General features: G+C 43.2%; 1 protein-coding gene across 2 annotated transcripts in view; it reads right to left on the reverse strand.

Moving 5' to 3' along the window:
- The window catches only part of VPS37A (VPS37A subunit of ESCRT-I), a 200,806-nt gene that overhangs the window by 141,422 nt on the left and 39,275 nt on the right, over positions 1-20,109 (reverse strand). For both annotated transcript variants that reach the window (XM_069200574.1, XM_069200585.1), the window contains exons 5-6: positions 7,115-7,328; positions 6,961-7,031 (exon numbers count right to left, since the gene is read on the reverse strand). In XM_069200574.1, coding sequence (XP_069056675.1) covers positions 6,961-7,031; positions 7,115-7,328 — 285 coding nt within the window. The remainder of the gene's footprint in view (positions 1-6,960; positions 7,032-7,114; positions 7,329-20,109) is intronic.

Consider the following 20,109-nt stretch of genomic DNA (forward strand, 5'->3'; position numbering starts at 1 on the left):
TTTTACAAGGGCCGAGAGCGGAACTGCGAACTATGCGACCGCTCCGGCTGCCATGTTGGCCACACCCCCTGTATATGTACAATTCACCTTTCTGTTGTTAGTATATGGGGGTTGTAGTAATCACAGTGTAAATTACTTTTCATTGTATTTTTCGTGGCAGTGTAAATGACTTTTCATTGTATTTTTCGTGGTTTCAGGACATATCTTCTAAAGACAGAATCATGCAGTCAGAAATAAGGACAGAAAGATGACTCCTCACTTGTGCTTCTTAGAGGTTGAGTACTTATTATTTGTCGACATAGTTTCAATATGTATATGATGTAGTTATCTCTGTAATTATAGAATTATGTTGAATGGGTTACTATATTCTACTTTATTATACCTTAAGCTAAAAGCCCACTTGGGCTTAATTGTGAGTGACAAGTTGGGGATCAATCTGGTATTGAATTTATAAACTTGTATGGAAAAATATTTTAAGTTTAGGATTATTATAATGTGGACATGTTAATCATTTTGGTATATTTTTGTATTTATGTGTCATGTGCTAATATGGAATGTTTAACCTGGCAACAAGAAATGTATTGTAGAATACTGGAATGGACATTTTCAAACACTCTATAAAATGACCGCTGCAATTCTTTGTTGATGTGGATTACTGTGTGAGTCAGTTGTTTATTTTGTCATTTCATGTCTATGGGTATAAAACTAAGTGAAAAATATGGCACCCAAAGTCTTGACCAAGGCCCAGCAAGAGCCGAAACACATTGATGCAACAGCCGTAATAAACATCTACTCAGTGCTTAATTTGTAAATAAAAAGGTGCCGGTGCTCAAAGCCCTCCTCTTAACACGCGGCTGCTGCAATTAAAAGTGCGAGCACATACTACTGAGGCAGCCTAATTCTGAAGCCACACTGGGCCTCTTCAGTCCATTTGTAGCCACTCCCTACCCCTTCAGCTCACTCTATCAACTTCCTGCTTTTCCCCTTTTTTCCCCTTTTTCATTTTTCTCTTCCTCCGTCTTTAACACATGTCTTTTGCTCGCAGTAAATGCTTGAGACAGAAGGCTAAGCGCCGGCCCTCAGAATTAAGTGCTGGTGCTGAACACCGCAAAACAACAAGCACAAATTAAGCACTCCATCTACTTTGATAAGAAAGTGCTGGGAGTGCTGCCTCTATTTCATATATGAAGAAGGATGCTGAGTAATTTGAACGCATGTGGGCTGTCACGTTGGAACGAAAACCATAGAAATTCAGCTGTTTTAGTTAGAGTTATTTCAAGTAACTATAACTTGTGCCCTAAGGTGACTATAACAATGTGACTGTTCCTCAAGAGTCTTCATACAGAAACCTTCAATAACATGAATCCTCGTGTAGAGAAGACAACAAGACTAAAAATAGTTGAACTGACACAAAACAAGGGTGGTACTTCTTAATTACATGTAGTAAGTATTTTTTGTTTGGTAGTAAATGCGCTGAGGAAGCTTATTGGGAAGCTGTTCGTCATCCTGGAAAAAGGCAGGAAGAAGTTGCACACTACTAATGTATATGTGGCAGAGCCAAACAGGCGGGGCTTCTAGGTAATTTTTGCATACTGATAGTAGTTAAAAGGGAGAAAGACTAGCTCTTTTCTCACAAAAGATGACAAGAAAGAACCCACTCATCAAGTCACTACATAACATATTGTGCTGCAAAGAGTAACGATGCAAACACATCCATCAAGGATTTCAGGTAACATTTCAAGGTGGCACTGCAGAGTAAATACACTAGCTTTGCCTTTGGCAAGTACCAAAGGTCTCCTAAGGACTATGGGGAAAGCCTCAAGGTCCCCACGTTCCCTGCCAGTTACCCACCTCCAGCCCCAACATGAAGGGAGTAGCTAAAAAGGCTGCTACCTGTATTTGGGAGCAATCCTTTCATCTGTTTTCCTGCCCCCCTTGATAGTGGGCAGAAAAAAAAGATGAAGTCAGCTTCCAGTGACGGGGAGCAGTTTTCCTGCTTCTGACTACTGGGAGCGGACTTACAGTTTGCTCTTGCTTGGCGGAAGCTGTCAAAAGGTCTCGCCAAGCAAAAACAAACTGTTATCATATTCTTGCCACAATTGGATTGTACTTGTTTTGAATACACCATACATAAAACCTCTTCCACTTAAAGGCATATGATTTTCGAGTGGAAGGTCTTTGAGCCTCTCGTAAAATGTTCATGCTGACTTGAAAGAGGCTTAAATGCCCATATTGGAGGAATTCAGGTTTTGGACTTGTAAAGTGCGATTATCACTAGGGAAAAATGTGTAGAGAAATTTCCCTGACCAATTTATCAAAAGAGCAATCCCCTTTAATCCTGGTTTGAAGGCTCTGGGTGCGTAGTTTCAGAATATTTTCATTGTTTGCATCTGTGAACAAGTCTATTTGCGGGTATCCCCAATCTTGAAAGATGCCTTGTAATACCTCATCATTTAAATCCAGTCATGGGTATTATGGTTAAATTACTGAACCATTTCCAATTAGCCTGAGCTTCGAGAGATAGAGGATGAGAATTACTCTCTCCTTGCTTGTTCAGGTAATGCATTGTTGTTGGGTTGTTGCTTTGAACAAGGAGATAATTTGTCGTTATCAACGGGAAAAAAGATTTGAGAGCCAAGTGAACAGCTCTCAATTACAGCATACTGATGTAGTAAGTCTTTTCTTTGCCCAACCAAATTCCTTGGGTCTGCAGGGGGTCCAAAGGAGCACCCTATACCTGGAGAGAAGCATCTGTGATCAGTGTCTTAGTTGGTAAAGCCTGATGGAATGTTGCCCCTACCAAAAGGTTCTTCTGTTGAGACAACGATGGAAGAGTCTGAATTGCCGCCTGCAACAGAATCAGATTATTTTCTCAGTGGTCAGAGGTTAGATTCTAATGGTTATCTAGACAATGACACAGGGGTCTCATATGTAATTCTGCGTGAGGAACTATGAAGATGCAAGAGGCCACTGATCCTAGTAGGGATGACATCTGTCTTACTGATGGATGGCGAGCATGTAGAAGATTGCAACACTTCAGATTGATTGATAATAGTCTCTCCTCTGAGGAAACACTTTTGCGGATTGTGTTTCTCATTTTGCTCCTAGATACTGCAGCTGTTGCACAGCTCAGGTCGTAGACTTTCTGAGGTTGGCCTGGCAACCCAGATTGGTTAACGTCTTGATACATATGTGATAACGTTTCTTTGTCTCTGCTGGTGAGATGCTCTTTATCAGCCAATCATCCCGGTAAGGATAATTAAAGATCTTTTGTTTCCTTTAGTGAGCTGCGACTACAACCATACATTTGTAGAACATTTGTAGGGCTGATTTTAGGCCGAAAGGTAGGACTTGTATTGACAGTGTTGGGATCCTAACCTGAAACAGAGAAATGTTCGCTGCCTTAAAGCTATCGGGATGTGAAAGTAAGAATCCTAAAGAGCTATCAAATACATCCAGTCTCTTTGATGTAGTTTTGGGTAGATCTGATGTAACAACGGCATTCCGAACTTTTCTTTCCGTATATACTTGTTCAGTACTCGCAGATCTAAAATGGGCTTGAATTCTTGCTTTGGTCCTTGCTTTCTTACCATAAAACACCGGGAATAAAACCCCATTAATCTCTGGTGACAGGGAACCTCCTTTACAGCCTGCTTTTGTAACAGATCTTTTTGATTCAGCAAAGCTTTTTTGAGTGAAACAGAAGGAGGAGGGAACCTGAATGGAAGAGAATATCCATTCTGAACAATATTCAAGATCCATTTGTCTTTTGCTATTAGCGCCACTCTTCCAGATGTTTGGTTATACTCCCCCCACCCCACCAATGGAGCAGGTATCAGAGAATGGGGAAGTGACTACTCATTGTTTAGCAGAAGACTTCCCTGTAGAAGCACGCTGTTGTTGAGATCCTCTTCCTCTCAATGGCTTACGAAGACTGTTGCTGCTGAAGCCAGTGAGGAGTGTGAACCCTCTGAGAGAAAAAACTCCTATTGTTAGGTCTGTATCTCGTATGATAATCCTTTCTCTTTTCCAAACCAACAACCTTGAGAGTGTCCATTCGAACTTCATTCTGGACAGCTCCTCATCTGCCTGGGTGCCAAACAGAGCATTACATGAAAAAGGTAAATTTATAAGCCGTCGTTGAGCCTCTAGCTTAAGGCAGGTGAGTCGTAGCCAAGATGACCTTTGAGCACAGATGCCATGACAATAACCATGTGCAGCGAGGTCTGATACATCTGCTTCTACAATTATATTTTGATTAGATACCAGGTCACCTTCATTCAAGATTTCTTGAAAATCTTGTCTGTCCTCTCTATGAAGATTCTCCACTATTAGGAGAGAGCGTGAAAGGGCACAACTTAGGTACAGAAAGTCAAGCTATCATGGCCATCTGGCCCAGTCCAGGCCAATCACTATCTCATGAGGCTAGTGAAAATGAATCTTTTGGACCACGCTCTTAAGAGTAAGAAGGACTGGTGGACATGAATAGTGCATTTGAAAAGTCCTTGGTAGAGACAGGGCATCTCCAAGTCACCTCCTCCTCTGAAATCCAAGGCAGCAAATCAGACTGCATTTTATTTTCTTCCTAGTGGGAAAGAGATCAATATGCTACATGCCTCAAGAGGAGATGAAGTGATCTGGTACTTAAAGTTGCAGTCTCCAATCTTGAATGGTTGAAAGCAGAAAGCAGCAGAATAATCCACTGTTATGTGTGCTTTGCCTGCTAGATAAGCAGAAAAAGTCCACTCATAGCATGGCCCAACAGCTCTATCTCTTTTCTGAATAGTAAGCCTATTCTGCCCTGCTTAAGGTAAAAAAAATGTTTTCAAAAAATCACTGTGCTGTCCGTTACTACTTAGACTTCAGTGACCTTCAAATGCAGGAAGATGATTAAAAGCAAGACAGAGAATTTATAATGTTCGGTACCCATAGCAAACCAAATGTAATTCTGTTCTTTCATAGACACTGAAGTACGCATTCTGGAGGCATGGAAAAAACTAGCCAGTCTGGTTCTTGTAGAGCCTGCGGGGCTGGTCATTTTATAAGCATACTCAAACTTCTGTTGCTTGAGAAATGTGTTTAGGTGTCGCAGATCACATGTAAACCTTATTCTTTCCTGGTGATAAGGAAATATTTGGAGTAACACAATTTTCCAATCTCCACCGGCAAAAGTGTCAATCTAATTTGTCATAAGAGACATAGGGCCTCATTACGACTCTGGCGGTTGAAATGAGCCGACTGCGAAAGCCACGGGAGGAGGCTGCCATCATGCCGGGGCCTTCCCCCTAGTCGTATTACAATGTTTCCACCGGGCTGACTGGCAGAAACATCGCATTACGATGTTTCTGCCGGTCAGACCGCCGGAAACAGTGCCACGCCATCGGCCTCGGCTACCTTAAGGGAGCCAAGGCCAATACAGTGGTACAAGAGCACCCTCGGAATGCAGAACAGACGGTGCACACTCCAAGCCTGCAGGCACTGCCCATGCCATGGACATGGGCAGTGTGGGGTCCCCCGCCCCCCCACATGGTCTCCAGCACTGGCTTTCTGCCAACCTTTTCATGGCGAGAACCCCAGCATGAAAAGGCTGGTGGAAAAAGGACTCGTGATCAGCATGGCGGCGCTGAACTCACCGCTGCCGTGGCTGACCACAACTCTAACCACCGTCACCCTTTCGGGATCTATGATCCTAGTGGTGGCAGTGGTCCCCAGGGTTGTAATCTGGTGGTTGGACCGCTAAATTCGTAATAGGGCCCATAATCTCTTTCAACCATATATTTGGGGGAAAGGGAGTGGGAGATTGGGGAGGAGCGGGGGGCCGCAGTACCCTGACCAGAGACTCGTAAGTTGTTAAGCTCAAGGCCTAATAAAAGAGGATAAGGGTTTGGGGTTAACCATGAAGAGGCAGATGACAATATTTGTTTCACACCTCTGCTTCGATGTTGTCAAAAGAAGGATGGTGCTGTCTGGCAAATTTGTGAGTGTAGCTCACAAATTTACTATATGGTTGAAAAAAAATATATACAGGGCAAGGGTAAACCCCACTCACAGGCAGTATCTTGGTGCTAGAATTTGTTCAGTCATAAGTCAATGGATAACAGGTATGTTATGCTCATTATTTTATTCTATGTATAGAATCTTTTATATATGCAGGCACTATTCTATAAAGGTATACTCACACACTGCCTCAAACATCCAGCAAGGAAGTCCATAGATATGAAGAGGCTACTTTTATGTTTGCTTGCTATATAAATCTCCATTTAACATATATAAAATGTAAATACACTGTATACATACTTTAAGGAGAAATAAATCCTTAGCTAAATATTGACCCAAGCTTTGATCCTTTTCTGCTATGACCCTTTCAGTTTCTCCTTGAGTATGTGCAATTCAATGGAATGTTCAAGTCGGCCTGCCACTTTAATAGCAGAGGAAAGGAGGCTTGATAACATTTGAAACGTTGTCCACAATACAGCAGGAATCAACATCTAAAGGAGTGAAATCGACCTGGTATGTGGTCTACGGAGACAATAGTCCTCGTCAACAGTACAATATGTGTATTAATGACTTGTTGCAAGATGTGCTGTGCATTTTTCTCTACAGTAGAATATGGCAGGCAGTGCTCATCATCATGAAATTACAGTGAACGTTCTTAGAAAAGGCACTGGGGAAAAAACAGGGGTTAAAATGCAGGTTATACCTTTTCCTGTTTAAAAAGCAATTGTAATTTTGCTCTTCGACCTGCCTTTCGCACTGTCTGCTGGCAGGAGGCATAGTCACTTCAGAACTCAACTGCAATACATTATTACAGTATAGTGGTGTGGTCGGTTTCTTATCACATGCGAATTGTGAGATCATAAATAGAACTGTTATAATGAAATTAGGCATTGGCTATTAAACAGTTATTGTAGGCTTTCATGTACATTAGGCAGATGAACAATATTTCCATCTTGATCTTACCTTAATTCTGATAGTTCAGGAAAAACCTCAGGGACATCTGGCATCTTGTAGTTAAACCCATTTAATCCCACCTAGACAAAAGAATAGAGATAACTGATAACAGCATAATTCTCAATGTTGAGCTTCAGTGCACCGCAGATTATGACATTCTAACCTGTGATACTGCTTCTGTTGAAGGAACAGGAATTGGTAGGTCTGTGATAAGCCCGTAGGCTGGAGCTGCAGGTTTGGCAGTAGAGCAGTTTGCAGATGGAGGTAAAACTGTGTCAGTAACTGGAACTCTATTTGCTTCCTGAGTCGGGTAGGGGTTAAGAAACGCAAACCCCGAAGGAGCATATGGAGGCATTCCAGCTGGGTTACTGTATAAACTACAAACAAGAATAGTATTAACGTAGTATTCGACAAAGATGACAAGTCAATCTATACATAACAATAGAAATGATGGTTACATTGAATTTCAGGGCAAAATATCTTCGCTGTTGATGAATCTGACATTAGTATTACAAAATTTCCCAATGTTTTACAAACATAAAAATAAGTTTATCTAAAACATATAGAATATTTATGCATCAATGATAAAGGATTCTCTCAAGCCAGGATGAGACAAGGGCTTAAAGCATCCTTAAAAAATACTTGGATACCAACCTCATATTGCAGTGAGCAAACAAGGTTAGCAAGTGACCCAGCCGTCTCCTGGAAGAACCAAGGGCTTAGATAGCCCATTTATTTGACCGCAGTAGAGATAAAGTTGTTATAATGCAATTGTTTAGGCTTGGACACAAAATTATTTATCAGCAGCAGTAAATCAGGTAGGTTCTATCAGAAATAGATGCAACGCTTCCTCTTCGCTGAATGCACTGACTATCCTTTGGCCTTGTGGTTCTTAACCTTTTTACTCTTGTGGACCCACTGAAGCATTATTGGGATCCGTGGACCCTCACTGTATCATTATTAAGATTCGGTGACCCCAACGAGTCATTAATGGGAGATAGAGACCCGTGCCCTCAGCATCTGCAATGATTTAATGAGCAAACCAATACACAAAAATACAGAAACAAGCTTTCATCAAACAAATACACAAATGATGAACTATTTTATGTAATTTACAAAAATATATATTTAAAAAATCACTATATTAATTTAAATAGGAAGGTTGAAGCTTTTCTAAATTACATTCAGGCCATTCATTGTCCATACTATAATCTGAGTGATGAGTTTGCACTTCTCACATGATTCAATCCGAGGATCACATGATTCAAAGAATACTTGCTTCACTTTTAGCCTTTAGTTTCAAATTCCTTCACATTTACAGAACCTTTTAAATGTATCATCTTTATTTTTTGCTTCTTTAATTATATACACTTTATTAATCTGTTAATATTATTTAATTTTCTAAGCAATCACAGACCACAGGTTAGGAATCTCTGCTTTAGCCTACTCAACCCTCAGGGCAGGGTGCTGGGGTGTGGTCTCCAGCTTACCAGGGTTTTTCTCTGTTGCGTATGCCTTAGGGCTCCTTGAGAAATTATAGATTGCATTAACAATGCGCAAGGCGGTGGGCTACGATTTAAGCTGAAAATGGAGGCCCATGTAGATGAACTGGAGGCCCAAAGACTGCAGAATGAGGGGAAGAGAGGTTCTCTCACATAAAATATACAGAGGAACCCAGAGATAAGCACTGCACTGCGGCAAGCATAGATTTTCACAATGCAGTGCCAGTGTGACAATCAAGCATTTCGACCACTTCAACCCACTCCGCTTTTGTAGAATGTTTTGTTCCAATCAGGGCCAAATGGATCACCCTCAGTCCCAAGAGAATTCTGCTCGTCAGGAGACCAGACACTTACGATCTCCACGACCTCCAAATGCGTTTCCCACCCTGAGTGGAAGCATCCGTCACAACCCTGCCTGCCGCTGGAGGGGAACAGAAATGTCTTTTTTGTGACAGGTTCTCGTTCCTTTTCCACCAGCTTAGCTCTGATGCAGCATCTCTGGAGATCACAATGTATTATTTCAGAATCCTTTGATGTTGGGACCACTGCCTGTAAAGGCACCATTGCAGAGCCCTCATGTAACAAGGAGGATGCAGGAGGCCAGCTTACTGAGCAAACAAAGGAGCTTATCTACTGGACTCAAGCTCTCATCTGAAACATTGGAATAATAACCCTAATACTCAAGTCACCCCTGCACAGGCGGGGAAGTTGTAAGCAAGATGATATCTGGTGCTGCCTCAATGAACAGGAGATACGGAGAGGACTCTAGTAGAGATTTGGTAGAATGATCCCAAGTCAAACAACAAGAAAATAAATGGTGAGGCACCAGCTTTACAAAACCAATAAGTGCATACATAATAGTGAGCAGTTCATTAGGCGATGTTGTTTACTTCAGCTACATCCACTCCTGCCATCATACATTTATATGTTGTGGTCAACAATTAAGTCTATCAGATAGGAATAATCAGTCAGGATTGGATCCCTTAATGTGAAGCGTTTTAATTGCACCTTATGGCATATAGCCATGACTAGCAGGAACAAAACTTCATAAGTCTCAAACAAAACAGTGCAAAAGATTCCCAGTCTTGGCAGTCAGTATCTATGTTGGGATCGTGACCATATTCGAAAAGAAAAATCAACATCCAATTGTCAGTAGAAAGTGTAAGACAATCTGCTCTTGTTTCTGCCGCCCCCAATACATTATCAACGCCCAGTGTCTAGAAAACTAGTCAAGACTTTCATCCACTGCTCAGGCAGGGGTTTCATGTGTACGCCTCTGAGTTCTTTGGAGTGCAGTGCAGCTCCCTCAGCTATTGCCCAATTCTCAACATCCTCTCGCAACCTGCTATGAAGCGGGCCATCTGGCGATTTGCAGGGCTGTGCAGTGCCTCTGTGGGCAACACCCAAGGCCGCATCTAAAAACCGGTTGCCAGCCTTTCTCTCAGTACATTTCCTATAGAGGCCTAACACACATATTTCTGTTGTTTTGAGCTGTCATCTGATCAGGGTCTTCTCTAAGTTGGTCATGACCAGAAGCAAAAATGGGTTATGATTGGGCAGGCCACACCATGTGGAAAAAGAGCACACCTGGGCAACACCACTGCCAGCACCTTCGCGAAGAACTGAGGTGTGGATGTGTCAGAGTTGGGGCTATTCAGAAAGAGATAACAATAGCCCATTTAAAGTGTTCTGAGGTTACTGCAGGATTTTGACCAAATGCTTTCAAAACAAAGTCTGTGGTTATTATGATCGTCTCTTTTTTCTTTCTATAAACCAGCTCCAGATTTAAGGACACCACGCCGAGGATCTCGGGTAAAAACAGGAGTGAGGCAGGTAAGTGTCTCTGTTTATCTCTTATCAGTAAACCACTCACCATTCACCCAAGTGTATGCGTGAATGAGGGTTAAGAAAAAATGCTTTATGTTTGTCCAAAAGAAAGAGCAACAAGGATATGTTTCCACTAATGCCTTACAAACAACCTTTTTTCTCCAGGTTATAGTAGTTTCATCTGACTCCTTATTTAAGAAGCCCAAACTTGTGAAAAGAAAAAATGGTGAAACAACAAAACAGAAAAAAACAACAAACAGGAAGAAGAAAAGCACACAGCAGGAACTTCGGGCGTTTTGGCAGGTCCTTTCTCGATACGCTCCATTACTGGCGTCATTCAGTGTGGTGGTCTCCCTCTAGCCTGGCTCCCGCGTAAAGAGGCTTTCTCCATGGCACCTTAGTGCGGTTCTCCTTCGGATCCGTGCTTGCCTGACAGTTTCCCACATCACGCACCACTCTCCCGGTGCAAGTTTCTCTCCTCCTCTTCCTTTAGTCCTGATATAGAGATTATGTGCCCAGAGGTCCATGCCGGGCTCCACACCTCCTTTCGCCAGATCTCCCAGAGTAAAGGGCCCCTACTCTCTGTCCTGTCAAGGAAAAGACAGACGTTCCCTGAGTTAGTGAGAGGCAGAGAGGGAGGCTTCTCCCAGCCTGGTAGACCATCCGCCTCCTCACAGGATGTTAATCCAAAAGATGGGAATGGGCAGAATCCCCTACAAACCAAGTATTTTCTGAGGGACCACAAGATCGGAAGGTGAAAGTATGCTTCCGACAAGTCTAAAGACATCATCCCGTCCTGAAGATGCAGCACCAACAAAACCTGAGACAGGGAGAGCATAATTAACTTCCAGAGGAACCAAGTCAGAATTCGGAAGTCAAGGATGGGTTCCAAACCACTGTATGCCTGTTGAACTGGGAAGTACAGAGAGTGGCACCCATGTGTTCATGCCCAGACATGCTCCTTCACAGGCAAACTACTGCTGCTTCCCTGGTGGACCTGAGGAGAAGTTGGAGGAGGAGGGGAGCAGTTGCCTGGCACAGCCCATCCCTTTCCCTCTGTATTACAGAACAAAAGGATTATTTTGATACTTTTGACCTGATGTAAAGGCCTGCGACTCCTTTTGGAAACCCCCGGAAGATGTTTGGTTTCTTGAAAGGCCAAAAAGTCCCAGAAGCTGATTGTAAACTGAGAAAATGAAGTGTCATACTACCTTCCTTGAAGCGCTTCAGTGCTGCATCAGCCTTCCGCCTAAATGGTCTCTCTCCATTAAAGGGAATTTCAATGAGTGTTCTGAATGTAACAGAACTCTGTGGAAAATAGCCAAATGGCATCTTGAGGTTATTGATAAGCCCAATGATCTGGCCGCGCTGCTCGTGGTGTAGAGGCCAGCCCTCACTATATAACAAGAAGCATCTTGCCTTTCTCGTACCAACTCTGACAAATTATCTTTTAGATAGCACGTCAGGTTTGTTATAATTATAGCAACCTTGTCCAAGACAACATGGGTATATCTCCCTAACAGGCAGATGGCACTGAAAGAACGAAAAGCTAAGCTGCCAGTCGCAAAAGCCTTTTTAGGGCTTATAGCTTCCAGGTGCTCAGATCCCTATCTGGAGGATGCCTAGGGAAATCCTTAGGATTATATCTGGAAGTGGAGGTGCTCTGTACTAACAACCTTTCTGGTGAGGGATGAATAAAAAGGAAGACTGAATCCCCTGGCATTGGTTTGTACTGGGGCATAATGCCCCTGCTAACTGCTGGACACAAAGGCTTTTCCCAGAGCACCTTTAAGCAGTCCACTATAGTCTAGTTAAAGGAAACCAATGGTTCTGGAGTAGATAGGGCCATTTGTCAAATGTCTGTGAGGATATTTGCACTTTGTTCCAAAACAGTTAGGGGGTAGATCAAGGGCCCTTGCAGCTTTTCTTATCACTGAAACAAAGGCGTACATCTCCAGTAACAAAATTATTAGAGGAAGAAAAAATGTTAACACCAAGCTGATCACCCGAGATTCAATACAATGAAGTACATTTGCCTTTTGTAACCTGAGAAAAGGCCCCTCAAACTCAGATCCCCTCGTACTCAGATCCTCCAAATGCCCCACTCAACCCATCAAGAGGGAACCTGTCACCAAAAGGGGTTGGACAACCAGCAAAAGAGAATTCCTGCCCTCTGTTATACAGCACAGTCAACAGGGATCTCACTCAGATTGTGATCCATGAATTGCAGCAGTCTTTCTGCCCGTGACACAGTAAAGAAGGCAGACTTACGTTTGTACCAGCATACAAATGGTGCTCTCTATGGAAGCCAATCTTCACACTCCCAGTATATTCTTCTACCTCGAAGGGTCATAAACACCTCATTAGCTGTTCCCTTGAATGGCCTTTTCAGCCTGTGTCAATAAAATCCTCCTTTCATAAAACATCTCCTAATTAAACTTTTCATGAAGAAACAGAAAACGACAAGTTTTGTTTCTCCTGAACCATCCTAGTCACCTCCACAGTCTGAAATGTTGTCAAATTACAATCTATTAAGGTGGCACTACTTCATCTATGTCACTTCCTTTTTCATCTACTTTCTGTTCCACTCTATAAAAAAATAGAGCTGAAACCCTCAGTACCATGCATAGCAAATGATCCAGTAACTGAAGGCGGGTTTCCCTCCTGGGCACTTACTCCTGGAATCCAGCTTCATTTCCTGGAATCCTACTTCATTTCCAGGAATCCAGCTACATCTCCTGGAATCCTACTTAATTTCTTGGAATCCTACTTAATTTCCAGGAATCCTACTTCATCTCCTGGAACCCTTCTCCTGCTACATTTAGTCATCTATTCCGGTCCAGGTTTTGTGATCGTCAGGTTAAGCAAAACAGTGTTTAAAGGAAAGGGTTATCAATACTTCTAAAAAGTTGGAATGAGCGAAGAAGGTGTGACTGTGGAGTCCAGCTATTGACACCCTCTCAATAGGTCCTTGTCCAACAATCACTACTGCGGATCCTAACATTCAGTCTGGCTGTCACAAAATACATCAGCTGTATCTGATGCTTTGGCTATTGAGACCTCAATAAGCAAAAAGAAAGCTTATAAACAACCAGGCCTGAGGTACCATTAGAAGGTACGTTTCTTCAAAATCTGTCTTAATGGTTCTGGCTGGGGCTGATAATGAAGCACACAGGGGCTGGGAAAAGGATCTGGGAGAGCCCATAGCGGATATAGATTGGGCACAGGCAATGTGAGTAGATGCGGATGGTATCCTGTAATCACATGTTAAAGCTCCTGCATTTCAATTTCCTACATCGTACCTATGTGACTCCTAGTCGACTCAACAGGATTGATCCCTCCAGAAAGGCAAGATGTGTATGATGCAGGGAGCTAGGGGCGACTTTTTTTGTACTTGGCTTTGGCCTGTAACAAAATCCAGGGACTCTGGCGGAAGTAGTATCCAAAATTGCTGGGGCCACAGACAGAGGTTCCTCTGACTCTGCTGGCCCATCTCCTGGGAGTAGAGGGCTGAAGATCCCCTATAAACTTACCTAAATTGCCCTTTTACCAGCCAAGCAAAGAATAGCCACTGGTAAGTTGGGCTCAAGGATGGCACGGACATCTGCATGGCTGCGGGACCTCCTTGAAAGGGAAGTGGCTGAGAGGACCCACATGCATCTCACTGGTACAGATGAAGGCGCAATAGATGAGATTATGGCATGGGTGCTTCTCCTTAATAATTTCAGTAATGAAAGAGTTTCTGGTTCGGACGATAGTTCTGATAAGGGGTAATTTATGTGAACTCTCCGTCAACACATAACGGATTCAACAGCCAAGTGAGACATAGCTGTCTTCCTTATACTATCCCTGACATGGTGGCTTGGATTTGGTAATCTCCTCTACCTACTGAGTAGTTCTTGGGTACCCATCCTCTGCCATATCAGAGGTTGTTCATTATTGATATGCCATAACATGCTGAAGTAGTAATCCTACTGTTTTGTACTCAGTACACTACATTGATTGTGTTTTTATTTTTCTTTCTTTTCCTTGTTGTGTTACACTGTAAAATCAATAAAACACAGTTTAGAAATAATGATTCTGTCTGGTATACACACACAAAAAATAATAATCAAAAAATCACATCTTTCAAAAACTGAACTCCCCCCAGTGGTAGAAACATTTCCATCATAGAAGCCTCCAGCACCACTCCCAAAATTACATGCTTCTGGTTGGCATAAGTTTTGATTTTTTGAGTTTCACAAAAATGTCAAATTGTGCACCAATTGAGCACAGTTCACTGAAGCACCAATAACATCTTCATTGGAAGAAAAAAATCCATACAAGCAAATACCTGTACGTCCTGCAAATAGACAAGCCACTGCCAGCCTATTTCTGATCATAAGATGTGCTGAAATGAGGCTCTGTGAACTGGGTTATGTTCTACCATTAACCCCAGATATTTTTGTACGCTTGTTAAAGTGCAACACTGACATGTACTACTGGAAATTTCAAAGAAACCTCATCATTCTCCTGCTTGCTTTGCGGATTAAGACACTATAAAGACCTTACTGACTTTGTTGTTTCTCACATTTTTAAGTCTAGCCAAAAGCATGTTTTAGGTGTTTGCCAGCCTCAAATAATCCAAAACAATCTTAAATAAGAAATACGTTTAAATGTAGATATGCACAGGAGCTTTGTGTCAGCCCCCTTTATTCATTGGTCATTTTACCTGTCATACATATTTTGCTTCGGTCCACCAGCCTACACCATAGTTCAATAGGCCAGCCAACTTCAGCCACTGGCTCTCTTCCACTGCGGTTGGGGTTATTGTTGGTTACTGGTGGAGGTGTGGGGGACGTTTAATGGACATTTCCGGAATGGAAAGCAGCACCACCTTTTAACATTTTGCAAGGTGAACTGGTCCAGGTGACTGAAGCAACTGTGAAGCATGCCGAGCTGTGCAGCTTTCCCCACCTTGATTAGATTTATAGCGCTGGGGCTGCAGAAAAGGTTTGGCACTGGCAGCGGTCATACTGCCATTGCGACCCTCCTAATGAGGACCTATGTTTCCATTGAAAAATTGTTTTTTGACTTGCCTATATCTTCGCACTGTTTGACGAATCTTCACAACATTTGTTTTAAAAAGTGTTCCAGTGAATCTTGTTTTTCATGGATTGTTTCGGGGTGATCCATCAAGCGGTGGCCGAGAAGAAGGGATTTTAGACATGACTACATCCAAAACCGCCGGCTGGAATTACATCAAATTTGGCAGAAAGGTAGCTCTTAGTCCAGAAGAGTGCTTTTGTTATTTGGTGTAAATCTGTTCAGTTGTTTTTGAAATATTAAAAAAAGAAATATAGATATATAGAGGTGCAAAGGATTTGCAAATAATAACAAGCTTGTGCAGAAAAAATGCAGAGCTCTGATTGGCTGCCAACATTTTAACCAGGAAGTGTTGGCAGCCATCTTGGGAGTCTGCTTCAGCTGAGTTCCACAAAAAAACATGAAAAAAAAAAAAAAAAAAATGGGGCTGGGGTAGGGACACCCTGACCACTTAGCTCTGGTACTGGGGTGCCAGAGGGACCCCTCCAGAGCAGGGGCACATGTTATAGTTACCTAAGGGCACAAGTTATAGTTCCTTGGGCTAACCAGAACTATAACTGCTGAATTTCTATGGTTGTGTGCGAGTAAATTCAGATCCTAACTATAACGTCCCTGTAACTTTTGTTTTTTTCAGTGAATAGGGACATAGATATAACATACTGGTGGTCACCAGTAGGTAGTTTTAGTAAGGACCTAGGGACAGATGTATCAAAAAACCAAATTGCATTTCTTAAATAGCGAATTTTAAGAAATCGCTATATAAGAAATGCAAAATGGTATGTATGATTTTTGCGATTCGGTAATAGCGATTTGTTAAAATTCGCAAATGCTATTACCGAATCGCAAATAGAGAATCCAACTCCATTTGCACCTATGGGCCTGCTGCAAATGGTTTTGCATTTCCTAAATTGCGAATTCCAGTTAGGAATTAGCAATTTAGGAAATGCAAATCCCAGGGTGCTGGGGGCCTAAGGCCCCCTCTGCTGCACCCCAAAAATATTTTTACGGACATGTGAAGTGCGCTACATGTCAATTTTAAAAATGCATTTTTAAAATTTGCACATGGTTACCACCAAACTTTTGTTGGTGGTAATTGCATTTCCTAAATGCCCAATTCGCATTTAGGAAATGCTTGATACATGTGCTTAAGAAATCGCAAATAAGGATTCCTTATTTGCGATTTCCTATTTAGAGAATCGCAATTTGCGATTCTCTAAATGGGGTTGCAATTTTAAGGAATCGCTATTTTAGCGATTCCTTAAAATTGCACTGCGAATGCCTTTCATACATTCTGAAAGGCATTTTTGCATTCGCAAACGGCCGAATTTTGCAATTCGCACCGTTTGCGAATGCAAAATCGCTTGATACATCTGGTCCCTAGTTTCTATAGAAAAAGCCTTTTTTTGCTTGTCTATGTCTTTGGCACAGTTTGATGGATCTTCACAAATTTTAATATAAAACGTGTCAAGTTGGGTCTTGTGCATGGAACGTTTTGGGTGATCTGTCAAGGGGAGATATGAAAAAGGGGGTTAAAAAAAGTGTTTTTCCCATGTTAATTCACAAAAGGATTTTAGACATAACTGAAGCCAAAACCACGGGACGGAGTTATACCATATTTAGCAAAGGGGTAGCTCTTGGTCCAGAAAGCCCCTCTTTTTTTATATGGTGTAAATCCGTTCAATAGTTTTTGAATTATTAAAAGAAAACCAAACTTGTTTATCTAGAGGCTTATTAAAAGAAAACCAAACTTGTTTATCTAGAGGAGCAAACCCTTCATGAATACTCCCAATCTCGTGCAGATATCCGACTGGCTGCCAACACTTTAACCAGAAAGTGTTGGCAGCCAAAAAAAACGTAAGATTAAAAAAAAAGTAAGGGGTAGGGTGGGAATACTCTGAGGTACTAGTCTTGGTCCAAGGGTTCCCACCAGGGCAAAAAAATCATTTTTTTTAAACTTCATGGCAAAATTTGCAAATATTTGCAAATTTTGCCATGAACTTTATTAAAAAAAACAAAAAAAAAGAAGCAAGTGCACTCTCCTGCACTTGCTTTTAATTTTGTACCCAGGTCGGCCATTTCCCTCGGGCATGCTTATTCTAATTATTATGGAGGGGGGACACGGGGTGTCCCTCCTAGGGCTTTCAAAAGCCCCGGGGACTACCACCTCCCCGGGGCGATAAGCAATAAAAATGCGGAGGGGTCAGGTGTACCCACGGGCCCTGGGGACCGCCACCTCCCTAGAGCTAACCCCCCCCGCCCAGGCAACAATTATAAAAGTGATGCGGGTGGAGCACAGACCCCCTTCAGCCCCGGGCCACCACCTTCCTGCGAAAATAATTATAAAAGTTATGCTGGGCCCGTGCAGCCCACCCCAGCCCTTGGGACAGCCACCACCCTGGGCAGTATTTATAAAAGTGATGGTGGGGGCCGTAGAGTCCGCCCTGGGGACTGCCACCTCCCTGGGGGCAATGATTATAATAGTGATGCGGGGAGGCGTGGGCCCCTGGGCGTCATAGGCTGCCACCTCTCTGGGGAAAGAATAACCAAATGTGGGGCTGCGGACCTCCACCTCCCCGGGGACTCAATAGTGTAAGTGATGTGGGGGGCCCCATGGACCCCCTTTTGGGCCCCGGGGACCATCACCTCCCTGGGGCTATAATAGAAAATGATAGGTGGGGCCGCACAAGCCCACTTCCCAGGAACCACCACCTCCCTGGGGCCAATTCACACTTTACAACTAAAGGAAGGGGGGCCCCCTCACAGGCCATATATACGGCCTAGGAACCACCAATTCCCCAGGCCGGCCCTATTCAGAAGAGAGGAGGGGAGGCGTATGGCCTCCCCCTCATGCAGTCATATATGGTCCTGGGGACCGCCACTCCCCAGGGCCCGCTCCTGCTACCTCGCGAGGTGCCCTCCCTCGCGAGGTAGCTGTTTGCTTTGACGTTTTGGGAGCAAACAGTTTCCGCCAAGAAAAAGCAAACATAACTCCACTCCAGGCAAAAGGAAGCGTTAAAACTGCTATAACTATAACATGTGCCTTTGCCATGCACAGCTAATTACTCCACATATTATATCATTGATGACATCTTCTATGGCATCTTTCATATTATCACTGCAACATTTGCATAAAAGTTATTGATAAGAAAACTGTGCACGAGTTATAGTTACCTTGGGGCAAGAGTTATAGTTATGTGAAAGAACTCTAACTATAACTGCTGAATTTCTATGATTTTGTATGAGTAAATTCAGAACCGAACTATGATGTGTCAGTAACCTTTGTTTTTTTTCAGTGAATACATATGTACTACCTACTGGCGGTCACTAATAGGTAGTTATAGTTAGGACCAAGTTTCCATAGAAAATGCGTTAACATGCCTATAACTTTGTCAACCATTTGACGAATCCTCAAAAAAAATTCCAAGAAGAAGTGCCCTCGATGGCCATGTACTACATGGAACGTTTCAGAATCATCCGCAAGGAGGGGGCTGAAAAAAAAAAAAAGGGGTAGAGGGGAGTGCAAAAGAGTGTGTTTCCCATGTTAATTTCCATAGACTTTTTGGACACGCCTTCACCCCAAACTGCTGGATGGAAATACACCAAATTTGGCAGAAATGTAACTTTAGGTTCGCAGACGTGTCTTTTTATTAATTTGTGTAAATCCGTTCAGTAGTTTAGGAGAAATAAAAGGAATCCAAATTTGCATCTATATGGTTGTGCCAAATTTGCGAATACTGTTGATCTCGTGCAGAGACCTGATTAGCTACCAACACTTCAACCAGGAAGTGTTTGCAGCCACTTTGGCTTCAGCCGAGTTTCATTAAAAAAGAAGAAAAAAAAAAAAGGGGGGCAGGGTACTGTTACCCCAACACCTAGCCTTGGTCCAGGGGTCCCCCAGAGACCCCAAAGGCTACAAAGTTATTATTATTATTATTTTTTTTATTCATGATGAAAATCACGAATATTTGCGAATTTCGTGGAGGACTCAAAAAAAAAAAAAAGTGTGGTCTCACGTGCTTGCTTTTCATTTTGCCCCTGGGTGGGCCAAGTTCCAGAGGCATTCACAAAATATACAAGTGGGCGCAGGGGGCCCTCTCCTAGGACTTATCAAAACCCCGGGGACTGCCACCTCACCGAGGCAATTCATATAACATATGCGTTTGGGTGCAGTGCCTCCTGGGACCACCACCTCTTCGGGGGAATGCTTGTTATGTATGCATCAGAGGGCGGGTCGCGAGGCAGGCACCTCCCCGTGGCAAATGCTTATAGACCTATGTGGGGAGCCTACGAGCACCCCCCTCCTCCCCCAAACGCCCTGATGGCTGCCACATCCCTGGGGCAATGCATAGAATGTATGGGGGGGGGGGGCACAAGGCCTCCCCACACCCTGGTGACCACCACTTCCCCGGGGCAATGCATAAAATGTACAGGAGGGACCGAGCAGTGCCCGCGACCCGGAGACCACCACCTCCCCGGGCAACATACAAATTTAATGGGGTAGGTCATGCGGAACCCACCTGCCTCGGGGACCGCCACCTTCCCGGTGCAAGACATGAAAGTACTTAGTAGGGAGGGTCAGGTGCAAGGCATGAAAGTAATTAATGGGGGCTCCCAGGCTGCAGGGACCACCCCCTTCCAGGGCTACGAATACATTTAACAAAGGTTCCTGTCGCAGACCCCTGGCCCCAGGGACCACCACCTCCCCGGGACCAAATTGAAACAAAGGAGGGGGGCCATGTTCCCC

Source organism: Pleurodeles waltl, chromosome 1_2 (genome assembly GCF_031143425.1).
Source record: "Pleurodeles waltl isolate 20211129_DDA chromosome 1_2, aPleWal1.hap1.20221129, whole genome shotgun sequence".
Taxonomy (NCBI): Eukaryota; Metazoa; Chordata; class Amphibia; order Caudata; family Salamandridae; genus Pleurodeles; species Pleurodeles waltl.